The sequence below is a fragment of the Cyclopterus lumpus genome, chromosome 5 (genome assembly GCF_009769545.1).
Source record: "Cyclopterus lumpus isolate fCycLum1 chromosome 5, fCycLum1.pri, whole genome shotgun sequence".
In the NCBI taxonomy this organism is placed as follows: domain Eukaryota; kingdom Metazoa; phylum Chordata; class Actinopteri; order Perciformes; family Cyclopteridae; genus Cyclopterus; species Cyclopterus lumpus.
The window spans coordinates 9,087,484-9,111,138 of record NC_046970.1 but is presented as its reverse complement, the minus strand read 5'-3'; the positions used below and the strand labels follow the sequence as shown (position 1 = coordinate 9,111,138).

General features: G+C 41.7%; 1 protein-coding gene across 1 annotated transcript; it reads left to right on the top strand.

The window, feature by feature from the left end:
• Window positions 1-1,256: 1,256 nt before the first annotated feature.
• On the top strand, window positions 1,257-22,790 carry LOC117730919 (stathmin-3-like). The gene is given in 6 exon segments (XM_034532983.1): window positions 1,257-1,334; window positions 13,133-13,228; window positions 13,892-13,986; window positions 13,988-14,068; window positions 19,530-19,721; window positions 22,530-22,790. Coding segments are annotated over 6 exon segments (543 nt in total). The 5' UTR covers window positions 1,257-1,315; the 3' UTR covers window positions 22,590-22,790.
• The last annotated feature ends 865 nt before the right edge of the window (window positions 22,791-23,655 follow it).

The following is a 23,655-nucleotide window of genomic DNA, read 5'->3' as shown; positions in this document are numbered from 1 at the left end:
TCTGATTCTATTAAGAGTTATAATTAAATGATAAGTCTGGTGATACTCCAAGAAAATCCCATGTGGACCTGTGATACTACAGGTCACTTAGTGACAATATACACAATCCTAGGTTTCTATTAATTTCCATGAAACTAAACCCTGCTGTATCTGCCTCCTCCCCAGCCTCCTCAACTCTTATTCTTCACCTTGTGAGAGCAATGTATGCTCATACAGTTGGAATGATATCTTACGAAAAGTACATTTTTCGTGTGCGTTTTCCTATGTTTACTTTTCCATGTATACGCTTCTTTTCTAAATAAACTTCCGTCTTCACGGGAAGTTAGGTTTCGGTAAGAAAACTACTTGATTTGGTTCAGAAAAAGGTTGTAATATACTCAGTTAGGTTCAGGCAACAAAACTATGTAGTAGAAGATTGTCGTTTGAGTTAAAATAACCCGGGAAGTTGTGTTTCTAAAGTACACTAAACATCAACGTTGACTTCTCCTTTCACTGGGACAGGGATGTCGTATGTGTACAGATTGTAAAGCCCTCTGGGGCAAATTTGTAATTTGTGATATTGGGCTATACAAAATAAACTGAATTGAATTGAAAAAACTTATAGCGGCCATCTATTGTCTCACCCAGCTGCCTGCTGCTGTTGGGAACAAAATAAACTAAACCGAAAAATACAACTGTATGAGTTTGTGTTAGTGTATCTTTAAATCACTGTTAATGTTGGATACTGTTTAGAAGTTGCTTTAAAAAAGAAAGAAAGTCCCTGAACTTGGTATGGGGTTTTATTTTATGTTTTAATCCTTGAGAAAGGATGAAAGAGGACGAGAAGGAAGAGGAAAAGGGAGCGAGAGTCGTTTACGGCTGTAGTTAATTTGTGCCTTCAACAATAAAAAGTAAACTACACAGCACATAAACATTGGCGCCATCTCACCGAATTCAAATCCTTTTAAGACGGTAATTCAGACGCATTTCATATCTGTTAGTCTGTGCATATCTGAATCATGTAAAATAAATTATGTTTGGTTACATAAATATCCACCCAGCACGCACGCACACACGCACACACACACGCACACACACACACACACACGTCCCTCTGACTGCCCGTTGTTCAAATAGACTTGTGCACTGCACCTTACAAGGTACACACACAATGCACACGCCCAGCCCATCCTCTCTCTCTCTCTCTCTCCTCCTCCTCCTCCTTCATCCTCTCTCTCTCTGAATCCTTCACATTCTCTCCTCGCCTCCACCCAGCAGCATCCTCCGGCTCTCTCCTCTACCTCTTCCTCTTCCTCTTCCTCTAACGTCAGCAACAATGACCAGCACAATATCAGGTAAGACAACACACTTGACGCCATGCTGGTTGTTTATAGTTGAAATTGTGTGTGGAATGGTGGGGTGCGGCATTGCTTTAAATCTATTTGATGATGTAGAGGGTGAAGAGGCATGTGTATCTGTGTAATTGTCATGGCAACTGGGGCTTTCTTGTTGTACTCGGGCTCTGATGGAGATGAGAGACCCTCCCCATGTCCCATACGGACATGTGGGCGCAGCTAGATTCTTCCAGAAACAGCAGGTTATTGATCAGTCATTTGCAGTAATATGTCACCACAGCTTTATTTTTATTTTATTTAACCTTTATTTAGCCAGGCGAAGCAGATTAAGAACAAATTCTTATTTTCAACTGTGGCCTGACAAGAGGCGAAACCTCTTGAGGAAAAGGAGAGGAAAATACATAAATAAATAACACGCTAACAGCCTGAGAAACAGGTGCGTTCGTCTTTCATCAAGTCTGTGATCTTGGCTTTAAAGGTCGACTTGGAGACGTAGGACTGTAGTTGCAAGGATTTCTGTAGTTCATTCCAGGTTGTAGCTGCAGCAACATTAAGACAAACCAAGTGCAGAGAAATTTTTAGGGACATCCAACAAAATACGGTTAGCAGAGCGAGTGTTGTGAGCAGGGGATGAGATGTGCAGCAGCTGACACAGGTAGGGTGGAGATAAACCAAGGAGAGTTTTATTAACAAGAACCAGTGAATTTTTCGACGCGTACACAAAGATACAGCTGACCAGCTCACTGATGTGGATCAAAAAAAGAAAAGAAACTGAACACAGATTCACACAGACTGGTAATCAAAGATCTATACCAGTCTGGTGACTTTATAGTATAAGTAAAGGAGAACAAAATGGACCAAATGGATACTGGAATAATCATCACAGGAATATATCATGTTGATGTGCTGCTATATTTAGTACTGGTGTTAAAAAAGAAAAGTTCATCATATGTTTAAGCCATTAGGTCAGAGATGTTCTAGTAGAATCCAGATTTTAAAGTAATGCATATAATTTGCGATGCTTCCTGCCTCCGTGGGCCTGCATCCAGATATGTCCCTGCTGACGCCTAACCCCCCCCCCCCCCCCCCCCCCCCCTCCTCCTCTCTCTTCCTCCTTCTGTTTACATGGATTGTCGTGGTCCATTCCTACTACTCATTATTCATAATTTCATATTCATTGTCATGTGTCATTCTGTAAACATGACATCTATTGCTTCTGTCCATCAAAAGGAGAGGGGTCGTCCTCTCCTGCAGTTTTTTTCAGTTTTGTTGTGGAGTTTTTCCTGATCCGATGTGAGGTCCTGGGACAGGGATGTCGTATGTGTACAGATTGCAAAGTGTATAGGACAGTATACATCCATTTATCCTATACATATGTTTGGTAACATAAAATGAGCCAGACAAAGTTGTCACTCATTTGGCGATAGCTTGAAGAGTGTGTGGATGAAGCATGAAGTAATTACATTTTCTTACTCATTAACTCCTCCCGCTCTGGCCATCCTGCTACGTTGATTTGAATGGTAATGTCCGTTCTACTTCTTTTCTATGACTGCATCTCTCCAATAGTGTCTATTGATACACACAGTTACAGATCAGTATGCTGTGTTTCAAGTTACTGATCATTTTATCTGGAGGCTTTTTTAAATGCTCACAGTTGTTGTTTCTAACTTCTCATTGGCAAGCAGGTGTCTTACAAGACGCTTGGATCTGTGGAAAACTTTGGGAGGTCATTGTCACAGGTCAACATCTTTACTCATTTGTTATTTTACTAAAGTTGATAGTACCACATCTACAATAGGATGAATCATAAAGCTGAGTGATGTCCAATGTCAGCCTTTAAAATCACTTCCACATGGAAGGTTATTTAGTTTTGGGTGTCCTGCTCCATATCATAAGAATGATCATTGTGCTCCCTGTGGATCCTTGTATTTGATATGAGAGGTCGTTGGTGGGTCATGCCAGCTGAATAATAATTGCCATCACTATCTCCATGCACCATCCTTCATCATCAGTTTATCTCCACACTCATTTATTGTTAGCCCTGAGTGGGCTGAGGCCAATATTCACCATATTGAGTGCTATGTTGAAAGTAGTTTCAAAGATGTCTCCAGCGCAGCAGGCACAACATTGTTTTCTTTGAATTTGGAGTCTTTTTCTTTGCACCAAACCCCTGAATAATAAATGAAGAACTGCATGCTCTCTGGCTCGTGAGCTTGTCAACGCCCTGCTTCTTGTCTCTTTGTGAACACACCTCGTGAGCCTCTCTGATATACGTGCGCGCGCACACACACACACACACACACACACACACGGAAGGAAGTGGCAGGTGTTCACAGTTGATTTCATGTTATGCCAGCAGCTCACAGCAATTATCACATTAGATTATTACCATACCATAATACTACGGTGTGATGTTGAAGCCAGCCATTTTGAGGATTCAGTGGAGTAAGAGAGCTGACTGCCCTACTTCAGACTGATGAAATTATTTTTCTGCTTTATAGATCCAACTACTCTGACTCACTCCGAGGAAGTGTGAACACTTACCTTTAGCAATATACTCTGTAGCTGTCTTGAATGTATTCCCTCAATAAGAAGAGTAAGAAGCAGATGAATAAATGGATCCATCATGTCTAATTCTCTGGTGTCCGCAGGGCTGCCGGATCTATACACATAAAACTGAAGTGGCTCAAGGTGCTGCCCCTTAGCTCTCTGTCTGAAGTGCCTGTCTGGGTCAAATGAAGAAATATGAATTAACATTTTTATATTTCTAACTATGTGTGAATGTGAGAGTGAATGGTTGTATGTCCCTACATGTGCCCTCGATGGACTGGCGGCCTGTCCAGGGTGTCCCCCTGCCTTCGCCCTATGTCAACTGGGATATGCTCCAGCGCCCCCGCGACCCTAATGAGGAAAAAGCGGTATTGAAAATGGATGGATGGATGGATATTTCTAACTATTGTTCTTTAGCCACTGCTGTATTAGTGCATTATTGCTACAGTTGAGAATTCAACCACGTTACGAGGCAGCAGTGTTTATAGCTGTTCTGAACACCCACTCGAAGACGGGTGTGAAACAGTCAGGTGGGTGACTCGATTAATCATTATGGAGATAACAGTGCATGATTTTAGACAGTTTCCCCAGGAAGACATAGAAGTTGCTCTTGGTTGTTTACATAAAAAGTGACAAAAATAGATAGAGCTCAAGGATTACTCAATACAACATTCAGAGCACCAATAAAGCAGCAAACAACAATCAAGATCTAATGAAGTAATGTCGAACTGCGCAGAGACCAAAGTCACTCTCCCTCTGTGTGTGTGTGTTGTAAGACTATGTAAGAAGTGGACGTATAGTCAACATGATGTCACCCATTGGTTTATTATGGACTCAGGTTTTGAAGCCTTGATCTGCATTTTGGCTGTCACCAGCTTGTTTTTTTGGAACCAGAGGTGACACGAGAGGATAGAGCTAAATACAACCAGCTTCAAGTTGTTAGACGAAACAGGGACAACTCAACACCGGACAACACTGTGGTAGCAACCTGTCAATCACAAGGTAGCGCCGACCTAAAGCATACTCAGCTTTATGGTTATTTGACCTCTAAATGGATCATCATTTACTTAAATGAATATCATGCTGTATTGAAGAAGACTTGAAACTGGAGATTGAGACCATAATCTCATGTTTACAATGTTACTGAGGGAATAAATCCAGAGAGAAGTGGTGTCATTTTTCTCATAGACTTCTATTACAATCAGAGAAGTCACCCCTTGAACCCCTAGTCAACACTAGAGAGAATGCAAGTCAAAACTCTGCCACATTGGCTTCATTATCCAGACTCAGAGGTTGCAGCCTGCTTGTAATCCGAGCTTCACTGTGCTTTGTTTACGGAGCTGGTCTAGCTGCGTGTGCATGTTAGTGCACGTGAGTTCCTCTTTGTGTGTCCCACTGGCTAGCTCACTGCAACAGCTCTGCGCCATCAGTGGTTGCATCTGATAATGCCGCCATGACTCAAGGCGTTTTTGCGTAAGCCGGGGCACCAACAGGACACAGGGAGCTGGGGGTTCGGCCGGGGACGCCACCGGACACGGGTAGCTGGGTGGTCGGCCGGTGCTCCGACGGGACACGTGAAAACAGAACTGGCATGGGACTGCGGCACGGAGGCGGCAGTGGGAACTGGCGTGGACTGCGGTGCAGAGTCTGCAGCGGGAAACCGTTCGCCGCCGCGGGCCCAGAAGCGGCAGCTGGAGCCCGACGTCGGTGTGGAGGTTTGGGGCCCCCAAAATCCGGGGCTGGCAAGGCCGTGAGCTACGAGGCACCCCCATAAGCCAGGCAGATCCCCATGAATGACTCGGGTGCCGAGACCATATGTGAATCGTAGTACCCCTTCTGGAAGCTCCGGGGACCACCCCGAGCCAGGCGGGTCCCCTCAAAGGGGTTAGGAGCTGGGTCCACCTCGTACTCAGATGCTCCCCTTCTACGGCACGAGGCCCACCCGAACACAGGCGGGAAAAATAGTCCATAATGGTGCCGTCAGGGGGTCTGAGTCGGCTGGGTTCATTCTGGCCAGTTCGTTCTGTCACGACCGAACTAGGGACCTAAACCCAAATGCACGACTCGAGTCAAAGTTACAACAAAAATCACAGTTTATTAAACTGGAAACAGAAAGCCAATAAGAACAAAGTAGCAAAATAACAAAACCTGGCAAATAACAGAAAACTAATATGAACAAAGTAGCAAAATATTAGAGATGGGCAAATGATACCAGAGCTCCGAAGCTTGAGTCAGTCTACTGAACCGCCTGTGTGTCGACTCCAAGTGTCGGAGCTTGTATCAAATGACAACGGTCACCAATGGAACGGTTCATGAAGCACCAGTGACGTTCGAAGCTTTGGACATCACTGGTGCTTCACGAATCGTTCCATTGGTTTGACACGTTGGACAGTTTGAACGTGTTCGTGCCTAATGCTGCGTTCACACCAAAAGCGTTGCGAATATAACTCTGCTCCATACTGAGTGTCAATCAACAATGTGGGGTTTGAGAGAGGAGATTGATAGAAGAGAATTGTGAGTTATGGCGAGTATTGGAGGAAAACCTGCGGTTCACCAGTATCTGTTGGCATAAACCTTTAAGGCCTTAATAATATAGAAAAATGTCCACATTGCAAGGGTTCCTCTATAGTCTAGTGTGTAACACATATGCATGTTAAACTTTCCCGTTCTGAGAGGGAGAGAGGGATCGAAACCCATCACGAACACATCGTTCATATGATTGACCAGCATTTAGTTGTATTGCAATGTAAACAACAATACCGCTAACGGTTATATACAACATCAAATATGTGAATGAACACGCAGCTTTAATTGACTTTTACTGGAGAAATGTGAGATTGAAACATTGAGGTGTTGTGCTAGTGCTTCGACGCACTGTTAAACAACTGCCACCAGATGTCGCTGTTCTTCTTTAAAGAAAAGCCCCGAAGCTTCGAATCATTTTTGGTACAAATAGGAAGAAAGCCTCAATGATTCACAAGGCTTCATCCGCCCATCCCTACAAAATATCAAAACCTGGCAAATGGCATGGGTTACGCGGGTTACTCTGGTACAAGGGACAAGACGAACTGGCACAGGACAAAGGGAGACGCAGACAATATATAAGGGTAAGGCCACAGGTGGAAACAATCAGGGGCGAGCCAGACAATCAGACCAGCGGGGAAACACACAGGGGAAGTAGCAAGTTGCCTGAAACGAGAGGAAAGTTGACTTTCAAAATAAAACAGGAAATCACGAGACAACATGGACACAAGACACAAAAACTAGACATAGTTATTGGAAAGTTAACTTTGAAATAGGCAGAACAACAATTAGGTGCATTTAAAACCATTAATAGCTCTAATCATCAAGCTCCTAGAATAATAAAGAACAGTATGTTGATGCATATTATTAACTTTTTTTTATAAACCATCTTCTTTTAATTGGCTATAAAAACTGGCTTTGTCTTCAGTTGGATTTTAATGGAGCAGGTGGGCAATTACTGTTTGTACGGTTTGGCTTACATTAAATAATAATACAATAAAGTATTTAGTGGTGGGCTGTGGCTGCTTCACCCAAACTCCGTGCAGAAACTTTGTGGGCAGAAACGAATGCTGGCTGCAGCAGATTTGGAGACATCATTTGATACAGATCATGGTGCTGTGTGGCTGTGGACATATAGGCCCTGTGGGCCCACTTAGGGAACCATGTGGTTCGGACGCTGAGAAGGACTAATGGGCTCCATCCTGATGAGCATCTCAACAATAGATGACCTGGTGGTGAATGCACTCTTCCTCTTCCTGTCATGTCAGTAAAACCTGAGCAATCAAACTAATGTCCTGTTTCTAGGAGGGAAGACCTGCACATATCCCATCATGACTCAAGTTTCCTCAAACAAAAACACCCATCATTTGTAGCCCTAAGGACTAGATTAAGTAATTGAGGATAACTCAGCACTTTTATTGCTTTTATTACACAGACAGTGTGATGTACAATACACAGCAAGTAAATGAACTGTTCCAACTGATTGGCACCTGCCTCTCTGAACAGCAGAGGGTGTGTTTCAACATCGAATGTGGCACGAGTAAACTGGATCAATGTGTTATGTCTTCTTTTACTGTGAAGTATTTGTGTTATCTAGTTTATCCTCATTTATGTAATTACACTTAGTATTTATTGGGGACCCTCTGGAGTCCTATTCATGGACCCTAGCCATTATATAGAAATAGTGACCTGTTATAATGAAATACAGGTGTTTTGCTTGTATTCACTTTACACTGCCTTTATGTCACCTTGGCAACGCACACTGGGGCTATGACTGGCTTTTATTTGAGGCTTATCTGCACACAATTGCAACATATTGTGCATCTTAACCACACACACACACACACACACACACACACACACACACACACCTAGACACACAGGAAGACGTATTCATGTGGGACTGATTTGTTTTGCAGCCATGGTGCAGGTGCAAAGAGGGACAAGGACAAATCTCTTGCTGGGTCATTTGAGGACGAGCATCTGTACAAACCGATTATAAATACTTGATCCATTTCTGTGATTACACTCACAGAACAGCATGTTCTCTCCTTTCTGTGCACTTGAAACTAAGCTATCAGCACATTTCAAATAAACATAGGCCTCATGCAAAAAACACTGCAAAGAAATGTATTCTCATGTGGAACAGAGAGAATTTAACCTGTCATGTGCTATGATATAATTATTATTATAATGCGAGAAGTAAGCTGAATAATGATGGAGAAAATAAAACTAATAATAATAATAACAGCAGTGGGTATAATAAGAATATGAATAAAAGCAGTAATGGTATCTTTAACAGTGAAAAGGTGTGCAGCCTAGCTGCGTAAGCGATACCCCCTCCAGTGTGAGTTAGGCACTGGGAGACTTGTTCAGTGACCTTTTGACCTATGTAACAAACGCACGCCACAGAATCTAGGCACAAGAGCGCCTTAGTCTGCTTCGAGGAGCAGAGCCAGGATAACTTAATACACTGGCCACCTATATATCGCTTATTTCAGGCTAAGAAGACAGTCAACATGATGAACCCCAACCACCTCAATGGATTTAGGTGAGTGTGCAATAGGTGTAGGGAGGACTCAAAGTACTCCAGGATGGACCCACTCAAAGGGGCCACCGCTGGAGGAGGAACCCTGGTGTGGTTGGGAACCGCACTTGGTTATAAAGGGCCGCTTCAGGACCTTGTCCCTAACACCCTCATTTAGATGCCAAACAAACTGAGGCCGGGGAGTGATCCGTCGATCCTCTGATTGAAGACGACCCTGCTCACCACTGAGCCACAGTCGCACAATGAAGTACGATGCCTGAGAAGTTTACGGTCTCTGGTTCAGTCTTCTGCTCTGATACAAAACAGGATCGCTTCCTGTGACCAACTCTGAGGATATGAATGTGATTGTTATATTACTCACCACCTACAAAGCCATAAACAACCTGGCCCCTCCTTACATTTCAGACATCCTCCCCCTCCAAGCCCCAACCCGTTGCCCTCAAAACCCACCTCTTCAAACTCGCCTTCACTGCTAACCCCTGCACCCTACCCTCCACATGAGACATTTCCGCCAAAGCTTCTCCAGCTTTATTCCTTTTTTACCTAAAATGTACTGTTTGTTTGTTTTGTTTGCTCCTTGTCTTTTATTTAGTTTTGTTCTGTTTGTCTATGCCTTGTGTAAAGCGTCTTTGAGTGTCTATAAAAGCGCTATATAAATTCAAAGTATTATTATTATTATTTTGGTTGGTGCTCCATGCAGAACACTTTGTAAGCATTTCTTTCCTTCTTGGTAGTTAACAGTAAACAGGTTGGACCTGATGCCATGATGAACAAAAATAATGAGCATGCTTTACAATGTTGCGTTACAACATTATACGCTTGTATAACGTCATTGAACCTTTTCTCAGATATGTTTCCCTTTAACTCTTCAGTGATCCCATAGTGAGTCCCTGTGCTCAGTGACTTGAACGTGATTGTGAAATACATGTTAATAATTCAGAATCTTCCGAAAATATAAACTTTTTCATGAAATGCATTTCAGTCACGGAATAAAAAGCCCCAGGACATCAAAACTGATGGTTTCACTTTGTGCTTGGCTTCTGTTACTTTGATAGTGGCCTCAAACGGCAGGAGGAAGTAGCTGCTATCAATTTGACTATCTAAATACCTGACAAAAGTCATGTTTGATGATGTCAGATCAGATGTATGACTAAGTACTAGTCTGATTTCCCACTTTGAAAGGAGCAAAACACAGATCACTGAACACACAGATGAGTATGACTTCAAGGTGAAATGAGTAACAGCCAATACACACGATATACAGAACTGCAGTCACAAGTGCATAGCTACCCTCAATTCTGAAGGTCACCGCGTTTCGAGGATAATTTAACCTGTTCTGGATGTACTGAAATAGGAAGTGCCAAATGAGGGAATGTCTCCACGTAAACTAAGTCATAAACATACCTGATAAGAGAATCAGGATGCACATGCTCCAGGTCATAAGCCGGACCATCAAACAGTAAGTCAGGAGCCTCTGGACATGTCTGAGACCGCAGGCTCTGCTCTATCTACTGTGTGTATGTGATGATTTAGGTGCTGAACTCTTGTTCACCTTGTGCACTATGTGCTTGATGAAGAAACACAAGGAGGGAGACAGGGCACTACTATCAATCCATAACCTTGGAGTCACTCAGCTCACAGAAAGGGAGTAATCCATTGAAGGTTAAGCCCTGATTGACTAAATTAGTTTATGACCGGAACGTCAACTAGACTCATAGCTAACTGATCACCGAGTTTAGTTAGTTGTTCAGTTCAATAGAGGAACAGATGCAGGGGAAGAAATTATTTCCCGATAGGCAGATGGACTGAATGGAACACGTTTTCATTGTCTCCTTTAATGGACAATTTGAGGACAATTTGTCAACCGTGAACAAGGAAGCTGAAATATGAAACTGCCACAGAGAACATAAAGTTGACAAGACGGACCTGTCACTCTGGTTCCACTATACTGCCTGAAGCCAAGCTTGTGACTTGCCATTCAAGTCTAGTTGGCAGAATGAAAGGAAACAGGAGTTGGCCTGTGTGAAACCCTACACTGTATTATATAAATGAATATACAAATGAACTAACAATTTTGGGAGGAATTGAAACTCAATGCCCATTTTTTTTAGTTTTTTTTTTACAGAATTTGATCAGATCTCATTTGTTATTTATCGATTGACATCCAACATTTTTGTTTTTGTTTTTAATTCATTGGATTTTTCCCCCAATATTGCTTTTCATGACAGTGGTGTTGTCACTGCCTATCACCTTTCAGCCAATAATTCCCCCCCTACACAGATATGATGTGCGGGTGTTTGTTATGTAACGTTTGTTATGACGTAACTTTTCCACCCTATGTTCTACTTTGTTTCTGCATTTTGCCCAACTGAAACAGCATCGGGTTGGATGGATTGTTTGCCACACAAACTGCCATGAGACTGTGTTGGCTCTTCAGTCACCTCTTCACAGCTTAAGCTCTTTGCACTCCAGTATGCACTAAATTGTTTAGTTGTATTGTAATGTAATTCTGTGGGAGACAGAGTTGGTCATTGTCTAAAAAACAAGTCTGACCTGGAGATACAACTTGTATCCAAAAAATATTCATTTTAGGATTGACTGGAGCAAAGAGCTTGTATCGCGCAAGACCATATGATGAGTGAAAACTAAAGGTTTGACCTCACTTCAGCACCGAAACAGCCAATAACATCTATACACGCTGCACAGACACAGAGCTGTCACGAGTTTCCGTGGATTCTACTTCAACAGAGTTCCCTTTGTTAAGGCGTATAAAGGACACAATAAATAAGGCATGCTATCTGGAAAAAGAGACAGCTCTCAAACAGGCTGAGTGGAAGAACCGGTAGGGAAAGCAGACATGCAAATCACTTAGCCACATGCGTACACCTGTACAATAAATGTACAGTGTATAGACACTTTGAGCTTTCTCTTTTAAAGTGTACATCTGTATGCTCAGACATGCCAGTAGACACCTTTCTGATGGTGAGTGAGGGGTACACAGTATTTGTATCTGAGACTGGGGCTGGCTGACCACTGTGGTGGAAATTCTGTTATTATCTGTCTATGTATAAGTCTCTGAGAAATACTGAGAAAACAGAACTTAAAGTTCGTTGTTTTTATTATTTGCTTCAGCGAAGGTCCAATGGTGTAGGCAGTCTGCATGGACAATAATTTAAACACAAGACAAAGAGCAAAGGTGGGGGCCCTTACTTCCTAAAAACACAAATACTCATCTCATAACAGGCATCATCATAACTACACATTAAAAATGGAGGAGCAAGAAGTGTGAGTTTCAAAAGTGAGGTGAGACGAAATTGAAATACCAAAGCTCTGGTGCCAAAGCTCAAAGATTGCGGAAGCAGACATGTGGTACGAAGGGGGGGTGGGCGGAGTTGCGAGAGCAGTTATTGTGGTTGGTGGCAGAAACTAAGTCTTGCATCATACGCAAGAAGAGCAATGTGATATGAAGCAGCACCCCAACAGGTGTGAAAACATCTTAACAGAAATAACAGAAGCACAGCAAAACATTTATTTTCCACCACACCACAGCGCTCAAAACATGTCCTTCCTTTTGGATATCTATCCCCTGGTTTAGGGTCATGTGCGCTCACCAGCCCTCATGAACTAAGTATGATACACATTTAATTTGTCCCACTCTAGCAGGTGCAACAAAACTAAAAGAGACTAAAGGAAATGAAAATCAAATCTATCTCACCCACACAGTCCTGAGGTGTAATAAGCCAAAATAAATACAAACCACCAGTGTGGGCTAACTTTTGCTTGTTATGTATGTTTAGTATGACACTTTGAGTATTATTGTGAGGCCCCGCTTTCACGGTCTGTATTCATACTGAAAATCAAGATCAAAAGATGCTGCATGGGATAAAAGAGGGGCCAGTTAGTACCCGAGAGATTCAAGGACGATGATAATAAATAAAGTAATGTGAAATCTGTGCAAACCAGACCAGGGACTTGTTTTCTCCTTACACAACAATGATTTTGTCTTTTTTAAAGGCAGCAATTTCAACACTTTCTTGTTGTTTTTCTGTGTTGTATTACATTACCAGTACAGACAACCAAATTCCTCACCGAAGTAACCCAAGTTTGATTCTGTCCCACTAAGTTGTTTTAGAGTGTTTCATGTGTAACATGTTGGTATTTTATCTCTATGTAACAGCCTACACAGACAAGATCAAGGAGATGTCCATGCTGTCTCTGATCTGCTCCTGCTTCTACACACAGCCACATCCCAACAGCCTCTATCAGTATGGAGGTCAGTCTGTCTGTCTGTCTGTCTATTTGTCTGCCTCTCTGTCTGTCTATTTGTCTGCTTGCCTGTCTGTCTGTCTGTCTGTCTGTCTGTCTGCCTGTCTGTCTGTCTGTCTGTCTGTCTGTTTGTCTGCATCTGCTTAGTTCACCCCCCAAACTATACTAGGTTAGCAATGTCTTTATTTTTTAGCTGCTCTCAAAAAAATAATTTCAAGTGGTCCATGAAGTTCAGCAGAGAGGGACAGTTAAATAGGCCAACTCATTGCCAAGGCAAAAGCAGATAAGCCACCAACCACGAAAAGTCTGCCAAGGTCAGTGACAAATAGGACAACCTTCTGATTGAGCTTGTGGTTGTTAGAACTAGCTAATGCTAACAGTGAAAGAAGACAAAGACAAGAATAAGAATATTGTACATATATTCAAATATAAAGTCCACAGACTTGTGTTTATAGCAGTTAGTTCTGTGTAAGAACACAAAACAAAATGCCTTTTTTTGGAATGAGGTGCAGCTAGTACAGTTATTTTTATAATGAGACACAGCCCAGAGATGTATTACCCGGCCCTCTAATTTATGAAAGCATGCAAGCAATCAAAAAGTACTAAAGAAAGGAAGAGCATGCACCTGATAAACAGCTCACTAGCTCGTGTTTTACCGTTGCTGTGTCAGACCTGGAGGTGAAGGGCTTGAGCAAGCGAGCATCCGGCCAGTCTTTTGAGATTATCCTGAAGGATCCCGACCAATGCGGGATAAAAGCCAGCCTCAGCCGCTGCCTTCCCCCCAAGGAGGGAGGCAACCCTGGAGGAGCTCCAGAGGAGGCTGGAGGCTGCTGAGGAGAGGAGGAAGGTAAGCAGACATGTGATCACAGCATGGCCCCATGTCACTGCTGATCTTTTTGGTGATTTCATCTGCATTGAGTCGCAGTACGCTAACTCCTTTAATTTTCAGTTGAGTATTTACTTACATTGTTTTCCCACCTTACTGATAGCCTGGATATTAAACAATGATGCTCTTAATTTGGTAAAAAAGTAATTAAACTAAATACTACTACTATACTAAATATATTAATATACTAAAAAGAGATATTTAAATAATAAAAAAAGAAAGTAATCTTATTTTAGCTGTTTTTAATCTGTAGAAATCAAATCTGGTTCGGCCATAATTCCTGTGAAACCCTCATAGGCAGCGCTCATAGCCCGGCAGCAGCGTCTCCTCCTCTAGATAGGAGCAGAGCTTCTCCTCTACATCTTCACATAGTTGTTGCCAAGCAATCGCACGCAATCGTGCTTGGCAATAACTATCAGATGTGAAGATGTAGAGGAGCAATGTCTACTGTCTGTCTGGGTGACTATGGCTCAGTGGTGAGCAGGATCGTCCTTCAATCAGAGGATCGGTAGTTCGATCCCCGGCTCCGCTAGCCCACGTCGATGTGTCCTTGGGCAAGACACTTAACCCCAAATTGCTCCGGTAGCTGTGCCTACGGTGTGTGAATGTTAGTTACTGCTGATGTGCAGGTGGAACCTTAGCCCCTCCCATCAGTGTATGAATGGGTGAATGATGTCATGTAGTGTTAAAGTGCTCGGAAGACTAGAACAGCGCTATACAAGTCCAGGTCTATTTACCATTTACTTGAGCATAGAATGAAGTCACGCTCCGTCTGTGTGTGTTGTAATCCGAGCCTCCGTCCTTTGTTAGTGCACGTGAGCACGCCTTCAGAACGGCCTCCGCTCTGCACTGCTCTCATACGGCGGTTACAGGTGGTAACGCCGAAAGTCGGGGGATCCCCCTCTGGTTAGCACTGTTGCCGTTTTTGCACTGTTAGCGCCGTTAGCACGGTTAGCTGCGAACCGCCAGCTCAGCCGTCACCTTGAGTTCTCCATGAGGCAATAGATTCGCACTAGGTTCACAGTTTTAGGAATGTCAAGTAAATGTTTGCAGTTGCCTTCAGAGCCTATTGTGCAGCCGGGTTACCTTGGTACTGAGAGTCCAAACACAACATGTTCACTCTGCATACCAAAGCTCCACAACTTCTCTCCAAGTATTTAAAGGATTTTATTCTACTGGTCGTTGTTGTACGGTTGTATTACCCTTTGACTGCACGCTGAGATTACAGAGGATGAATGTTGGGTCCTTCCAAATAATGTATTAAGAAATAGCCCTCCGTCTTTCTCAATACTTGAGAGACGGTTGTAAAGCAGCACTGCACTTGGGGGTCGGCTGTACCTCATGCGGGAGAGTGGTGTCCCGTAACCATAAGGTACAGTTCGATCCCCGCTCTCCCCATAGCTGCATTTTGAAGTGTCCTTGAGCAAGACACTTGAACCCCCAGTTGCTCCCCGGGCGCTTCACTGCAGCCCACTGCTCCTTAATAGTATGGGTCAAATGGAGAGAAGAATTTCCACACAGGGATCAATAAAAGTGTACATTTCTTTCTTTCACGCGCTCCTTTGACGGCAGTTCTGCTGAACAGGTATGCTGAATATGCAGTGAATGGCAAAGTTACTGTACAATAAAGTAGTTCCACACGCTGTAAATACGATATGAGGACCTAACCTCAAAGCAAAGGTTAACCATGAGATGTGTATGTGAAACAACTTTAATTCTGCTCTGAAGGGACGAACACCTGCTGTATTTTAGCTCCAAGCTTTCCTAGTTTTCTACTGTGAGATCCCAGCAGACTGATTATTGGATGTCAACATACAACCAGTTTAGAGCAAAACAAGATTTGTCCCAGCAGGTACAAATATAGAAACAATGGAAACAGGGTTTGAACACGACCTAGAACAAGGGTGTGTCGAAATAACCGGCTTAACACAGATAATAGCGTGTGTAAGGCAATAGTTATGCAACAAGAGAAGAAATACAAAATGTTTCCTACTAATTATAGCGTCATTCTTAAGTGACACTGAACCTATTTCCTTGTAATAAAAACAAAACCTATTTACAGCGTAACACAATTATAATTGACCCCGGTTTCTTTTTTTTAGGACCTTGGCCTAAACCAGAGCACACGCTTGTGCATACAGACATAACAACAAATATAATGATAGTAATTTGGTATCTTTGTCTAAACCTAACTGAATAATTTCCTGCGAAGATAGAACATTATTTTGAAAAGACTGCATGCAACGAGTGGAAACTGACACAGAGTTGGACTTTCGTAGGAAAACACACATAAATGGAAAATATTTTTAGAAGATATCATATGAATCATTGTGTAAGGATATGTTGCTTTGGTAGAGACCAGTCAATCACAGTAGCCCCGCCCCAAAGCATACCCTGCTTTATGTTCTAGTTGATGCTAAATGGACCATAATTTACAAAATGAACATCATGCTGTATTGAAGAAGACTTGAAACTAGTGATTGAAACCATAAACACATGTTTAAAATGTTTACTTAAATCGAGAGAGAAGTAGAGTCATTTTCTCATAGACTTCTCTACAACCAGAGGAGTCCCATGAAGTGGTAAAGCAGGGTCATCCTTCAATCAGAAGATAAGTGGTTCAATCCCCAGCTCCGCTAGTCTGTGTAAATGTGTCCTTGGGCAAGACACTTAACCCTATATAGCTCCTGCTAAATGTGAATGTGTGTGAATGTTAGTTAGATGATAGGCTAACAATGTAATTGTGTCTCTGTGCTTTTGGATAGAGAAGACATCTGATCAGAACTGCTGATTTCATGATTGACAGCCCCGAATAATGACAGCAAGGAAATAATGAGTGAGCATACCTAAGAAGAGTGAATGGCAGATGTATGAAAAATAAACTACGGGCCTAAACATGTATAGTCTTCCTGATCTAACTTACGCGAGCTTCATTAGGCTATAAATGTTAGCTGACATTATGTGAGAACATTTACCCAGAACATGCATTGGTGTTGTAAATACGAGAACTAAAAAAAGAACAGCATGAATAGTAATGTAGTGGTGAAGTAATACAAGAATATAAGTGAAGTTCAGTGTTTTTCCCCAACAAAGTGCAAGTTCTTTTCTCACAACAGCATCTGATGTTATAGTTGGTCGCTATAGTTAGGACACAGTGTAGGACGGTGAAATGTTGGCCCCTGACAGCTTCTTGGTGCAACTGCACCGGTGGCACTGTCGATATTTACAGCTATAAATGAGCACCAAAAAGTAATAGGCTGATGGGTCAAGTAATGTGCGAGCTGTAGACAGAAGGATAGACACAGTGATGCACACATGGACGGACACAACCCTGTATGGCGGATTATACAATCCCCTGGTGGAGATAATAAAGTGACTCAAAGAGCAAATAAGAGGGATTCAACTGTGTTGAAACTTCTGTGAGTGGCAAGTTTTTATTTCAAAACAGCATGAGCCATGAAGGGATTTTAGAAATATGTGTCATCAAGTCAACCCATGCATGTATCATGGCTATTTTGTGCTACAGGGCAGTAAATGTTTTCTTGATTGTATTGCATGATTGATAACTTTAAAAGTTACTTCACTTTTCTGTAGATTATTAATGTCGTTCTGGCTCTACGATTGCTGACTTAATAACTTTCTGCTATCTAATTGTGAGAGTAAAAAAATCAAAAAATTAATGAAAAATAAAATGCAGTAGTGAGATGCAGAAAATGATTGATATCCTTGAATCTTGTTCAATTAAAGGCAAAAGCAAATAGAACAGTCTTCAATTTGGATTTAAAGGAGCTGAGGGTCTCAGCAGACCTGCAGTTTTCAGGGACCTTGTTCCAGATATGTGAAGCAGAAAAACTAAACGCTGCTTCTCCATGTTTAGTTCTGACTCTTGGAACCGAAAGTAGACCAGTCCCAGATGACCTAAGGGGTCGGGATGGTTCACAGGGTAGCAGCAGATCACAAATATATTCAGGCACTAAACCATTCAATGCTTTATAAACCAGCAGCAGGATTTTAAAGTCAATTCTTTGTTGGACAGGAAGCCATTGCAAATACCTCAGAACTGGAGTTATGTGATCCATTTTCCTGGTCTTAGTGAGGACATGACCTGCAGTGTTCTGAATAAGCTGCAGCTTTCTGATTGACTCTTTACAGAGACCTGTGAACACACCGCTACAGTCAAAGTCAAGTCTACTGAAGATAAATGCATCGACAAGTTTCTCCAAATCCTGTTGAGACATAAATCCTCTAATCCTTGATACATTCTTCAGGTGATAGTAGGCTGATTTTGTAATTGTCTTGAAATGGCTGTTCAGGTTAAGGTCTGAGTCCATAACTACACCTAGATTTCTGGCTTGGTTTGGGGTTTTTAACATCAGCGTTTGAAGCTGACTTTCAATCATTCGTTCTTGAAACCAAGAAAAATTACTTCTCTTTTATCTTTATTTAATTGAAGAAAGTTCTGGCACATCCAGTTGTTAATTTAGTCCCATAGTGATATAGTTATGTAGATTTATGTGTTGTCTGCATAATTATGATAACACACTGTTGTTTTTCATAATCTGAGCCAGTGGGAGAACAGAAGAGGCCCCAGTATTGAACCTTGGGGAACACCACATGTCATCCAGCTCTGATATGTAATTAGCTACAGACACAAAGTATTGTCGGTCCTTCAAGTAGGATTCAAACCAGTTAAGTGCTGCGCCAGAGAGTCTGTCTAGTAGTAAGTATGTCATGATCGACCGTCTCGAATGCAGCACTGAGATCTAGTAATACTAAGACTGAAGTTCTGCCACTGTTTAAGGGGATGTCGTTGAAAACCTTAACAAGAGCAGTTTCAGTACTGTGGTGATGACGAAAGCCGGACTGGAAGACATCAACACAGTTCTTTTCGGCCAAGAAGTTGTTCAGCTGTTGAAAAATCACCTCTTCCATTATTTTAGTAAAAAAATGGGAGGTTTGATAATGGCCTATAATTTGTCATTATTTTGGGGTCTAATCTAGCCTTTTTTATGAGTGGTTTAATAAGTAATTAAAGATGATAAGAGAGCCCGTTTCAGAGTTGAGTTGTAGGAACTGTGTGTGTTGACTGTCCTGAGGATCCTCAGTTTGTCGTATATTGCAGCCCTTTGTGTGCTTAATGTACTGACTTCCTCTGTCCTCGCCATCTGTGGACGCACCACTGTTCGTGACAGTTTCCTTTTCTCATTCCCTCCCGGCTCGGCATCCTGTTTTCCTTATGCGTTTCAATGACAACACAAAAGCTCCACAGACATTCATTCCTCTGTTTGTTTGATGAACTTGGTTTTTGGTGTTCATGAATCCCTGCCATCCCCAACTTCCATTTCCATAATCCCCTCCATCATATCGGTGACCCTGCTCTCTTTGTCCCCCCCAATGATCTGTATCTCCTACGCTTCTGTAGTCCCTGGAAGATCTGTTGCTGAAGCAGCTGGCGGAGAAGAGGGAGCACGAGCAGGAGGTTCTCTACAAGGCGCGCGAGGAGAACAACATCTTCAGCAAGAAGACGGAGGAGAAGCTCACCCAAAAGATGGAGGTCAACCAGGAGAACCGCGAGGCCCACCTCAATGCTCTCAAACAACGTCTGCGTGAGAAAGCAAGTGTTCCCATTCTGTGGTCATTTGTGACTGTGGGCATGACAAATAATGCAACCCTCAAAAGTTGCAGTAGCACAAATTGGACACAATCCCAATTTCTACTGTATAAATTGGTGTTCATAATATCAAGTCATTCATTTTAGAGTTGCAGTTAACACTTTTATTGATACAATTTGTTTAAAATCTTGTGGCTACTAAGATTGAGTCCAACGCAGGAAAGGCAGACTCTCAATGAATTGAATGAAACATAAAGGTTTGATATAATGAAACACTCACAGATTGAATGTTATGTTAATGTTAGCGTTACGTAAGACGTTTTAATTGAGGTTGGAGTACATTTTTATACATACATAATAAGTCTTTCATCCAACCATGCACCTTACATCACACTATCGGATGTCAAAATGAAACTACCTCCAGTTTCTACTTGTCAGTGTCTCCTCCACTGACTCTGTCCTCAATGGCCCATTCTATTTCACAAGGCGCTGAAATCCCAAAAGTTCAAGAAGTCAGGAAAAAAACACATCAATTACGATCACGCTGACCACAATAGATTAGTAAAAACGGTTTTACGTCATTTTTAAATGAGTACCATTGATCTAACTGAGTCCCTTTTCCAACAAAATGTGCACATATATGCAGGTTTCTTAAACACAGAAAACTCCTCTCCATTGCCATTCATGGTTGTATATATTGCTAGTAGATGAGTATGCCTTTTTCGGACGTTATGAACATGCAGGGTTAGTAAACAATGTAAATGTTACAGCGGTTATTTTTATATCCTTTACTTAATCCCTCTCTCTTTCAGAGTGTTGTCTTGTTTCTGTCTGAGTTTGAATGATGGAGATAAGATAAGATAAGATAAGATAATCCTTTATTAGTCCCTCAGTGGGGAAATTACAGGATTACAGCAGCATTGCTCACAGTAATAAGTAAAACAAGTAGTATAATAACAGACAGAATTAAGATAAAAGAGTAAAAAACAAGAAGAATATTATATATACAGACGGAGTAGAAATAGAATAAGTGGATAAAGTGTATAAAATAAATTTTAAAAAAAATTAAAAATGAAAGTACTTAAACGTATTAGTATTGCACAACTGGGCAACTGGGCTAAAGTGCTGTTCAGTGCGAAGTCCAAAGTGTTCAAGTGTTTGTGGCCTACTGGGAGCTCAGCTTGTTGTGTAGCCTGAGAGCATATAATCGTATGTTTTTTACCAAAAATAAATCACACACAGCATCGCATGTCCACCTGGGTGTCATGTTTCCATCGTTCCTGATTAGAGCTGGAGCGGATGAAGACGAAAGTCAGAAGTTGATATTAGTGGTTATATTTGTACAGTGGGAAATGGGGTTAAATGTTCCGACTGGTGTAGCTTCAAAGTAGCCATAGAATACAGCATAAGAAGTATTCATGGTTATGAACTAGCGTTAATGTATGACAACAAAAACAAAGGTGGTGGATGAGAGCAGGTGCTTTACATTTTACTGAACCGCCATCACCTCAGGAAGGCTTAACATTACATATCTAACATGCATTAAAAGCACCTGTGGAAGGAAAATGTTTTATATCTAAAGGTTTTATATCTTATGCTTAAGTAAAAACTGTGAAGTTATATGCAGCACATATAACTATCCCTCCCGGACACAAACCGGGTTTATAAAAAGCATATTCCAGGACATGTTGTTATGAGTTACGTTCATGTGGGCGACTGTGGCTCAGTTGTGAGCAGGGTTGTCTTTCAATCAGAGGATCGGTGGTTCGATCCCCGGCTCCACTAGCCCATGTCGATGTGTGTTGGGCGAGACACTTAACCCCAAATTTGCTCCCGTAGCTGTGCCAACTGTGTGCCAACTGTGTGCCAACTGTGTGCCTACGGTGTGTGAATGTGTGTGAATATTAGTTAGTCCTGATGGGCAGGTGGCTCCTCCCATTAGTGTGTGAATGGGTGAATGGGTGAATTATGTCATGTAGTGAGCGCTTTGAGTGGTCGTAAGACTCGAAAAGCACGTACAGGTTAATAATCATGTGAACAGGGAGCGACCCCATAATGCACTGTGCATAGTCAGCCTGAGAAGATAAGTTTAATGAAGATGAAAAGCCAGATGTTTAATGAAGACGACCTCTCTTGCGTTCACCGGTTGGAAGGACACAGGACGCAGATAGAGTTGCAGTGACCTTGCGCTGTTCCAGAATGAACCAGTAGAAAGAGAGCTGTAGAGGCTAGGAAGGCTAAACTGGGAAGAGACGGGATGTTTATGACAAAGGAGATAAGAAAAGGAACAAGTGGGAGATGTTTGCAATGCAGCAGCATACTTTACGGGGAGGGACTAAGGGGTAGGACAGTGGGCTGAGTTATAAGTACTACGTTTTTAAATTTGTTCGAGAGTTTTGTGGTAAGAGACTTTGTCGCTGATACCGGAACCCAACTCGATTTATTTGTAATCTGTGTGTTACAAATACATCAACGCGAATTGAACTCTGATCCAACCTCTCTTGTGTTCTGTGGGTGGTCGTTAACCGAGGTAAATTCTCTTTAAAAACTCCAAGTCAGGCTGTAACAAAAATCACATCTCTAAATACAAAAAATAAAAATAAAGCAGATGCTTTATGGATTGCAATGGATGCAAAGCATGTTGGATTACGTTTCTGGGGAATTTCAACATCTCAACAGTTGTGTTTCCAATATTCTGACTGAAAAAAATGATGTGCCTCTTAAGTTTCATGTTCCACATAAGCCCCACCTCAGTCATTAAGTTTCAGTTTGAATCATGTGAATGTGACAGTTCATCACTTTATCTTACAGGAAGTCCACGCCGCTGAAGTGCGCAGGAACAAGCAGCTTCAGGCCGACCTCTCGGGCTGAAGACCTCTCTGGCAGTGGATATTACTTTTGAAACTCTTCTGTGTGTTCCTAGTTGTTCAGTATTCACTAATATCATCCCACAGTGCACCTTACCTTACTCATCCGTTTAATTTTTTGGTAAACCACACATATATTTGGAAGTCAGGTAGATATTCTGACATAGCCAAGTAAAGCGGAAATAAAGTCCACTCCTGAGCCGAATGAGATCTGTGTCGGGTTTATTTATATTTATAAAAATATGACTGAATAATGATGACTAATCTGGTGAATTGATTAGTGTACTGTGAGTATCTAAATGCCTTCTGAGCTTTTTTTGGTACCCTTGGTGTGATTTTATTTCAGGATCAACCTCTAGTCCCTGAACAGACTGACATTTAGTCTGAGACTAACTCAACCACTTTCTTGCTAGATGTAGTGATTTTCTTTCTTTACTTTTGTTTGTTGGGTTGGCAACACTGGGTTTTTCTCTTGGATCATTTTAAAAAATCCAGCAAACTCTTGCCAGTTTCTCATCAACTATAGCTTTGACAGAGCGTATTTTACTGCCATGACATTTTTCTTTTACTTGTTAGGATGTTGTACCATTTTTACACATGTAGTTAAGTTTAAATTTTTTCATTTGATTTAACTGTCTTCTTAAACACTTTTAAAAAACGTTTTTCACCCTCAGAATGAATAAAGAGAATGTTAGGATTTGTTTTTCCTTCCTTTTAAACTTGCCATAGATGTTAATTACCATAGACAAGTAGATTGAAGTAACACCTACCCCTGATATAAGGTAAGAAGCCCATAATAAACACAAGTAAATCAATGTAATATGTGCTTCTTACAGATGTGTTTACTCTATCACACTTCTTGTGTACATATTATTATAGGGATTATATTGATATTCAAAATATATATAAGAAAATAGACATTGGTATCAAGGGTTCATTGGTATTCCCCGGTTAACCATGACATTCTCAGTAATAGCAGCAAACAGAGACAGAACCAAAAGCCTAAAAAATGCTGTCACATGTCAAAAAGTCAACAAACACACCAGTCATGGGACTGTTTTCTAGAAAAA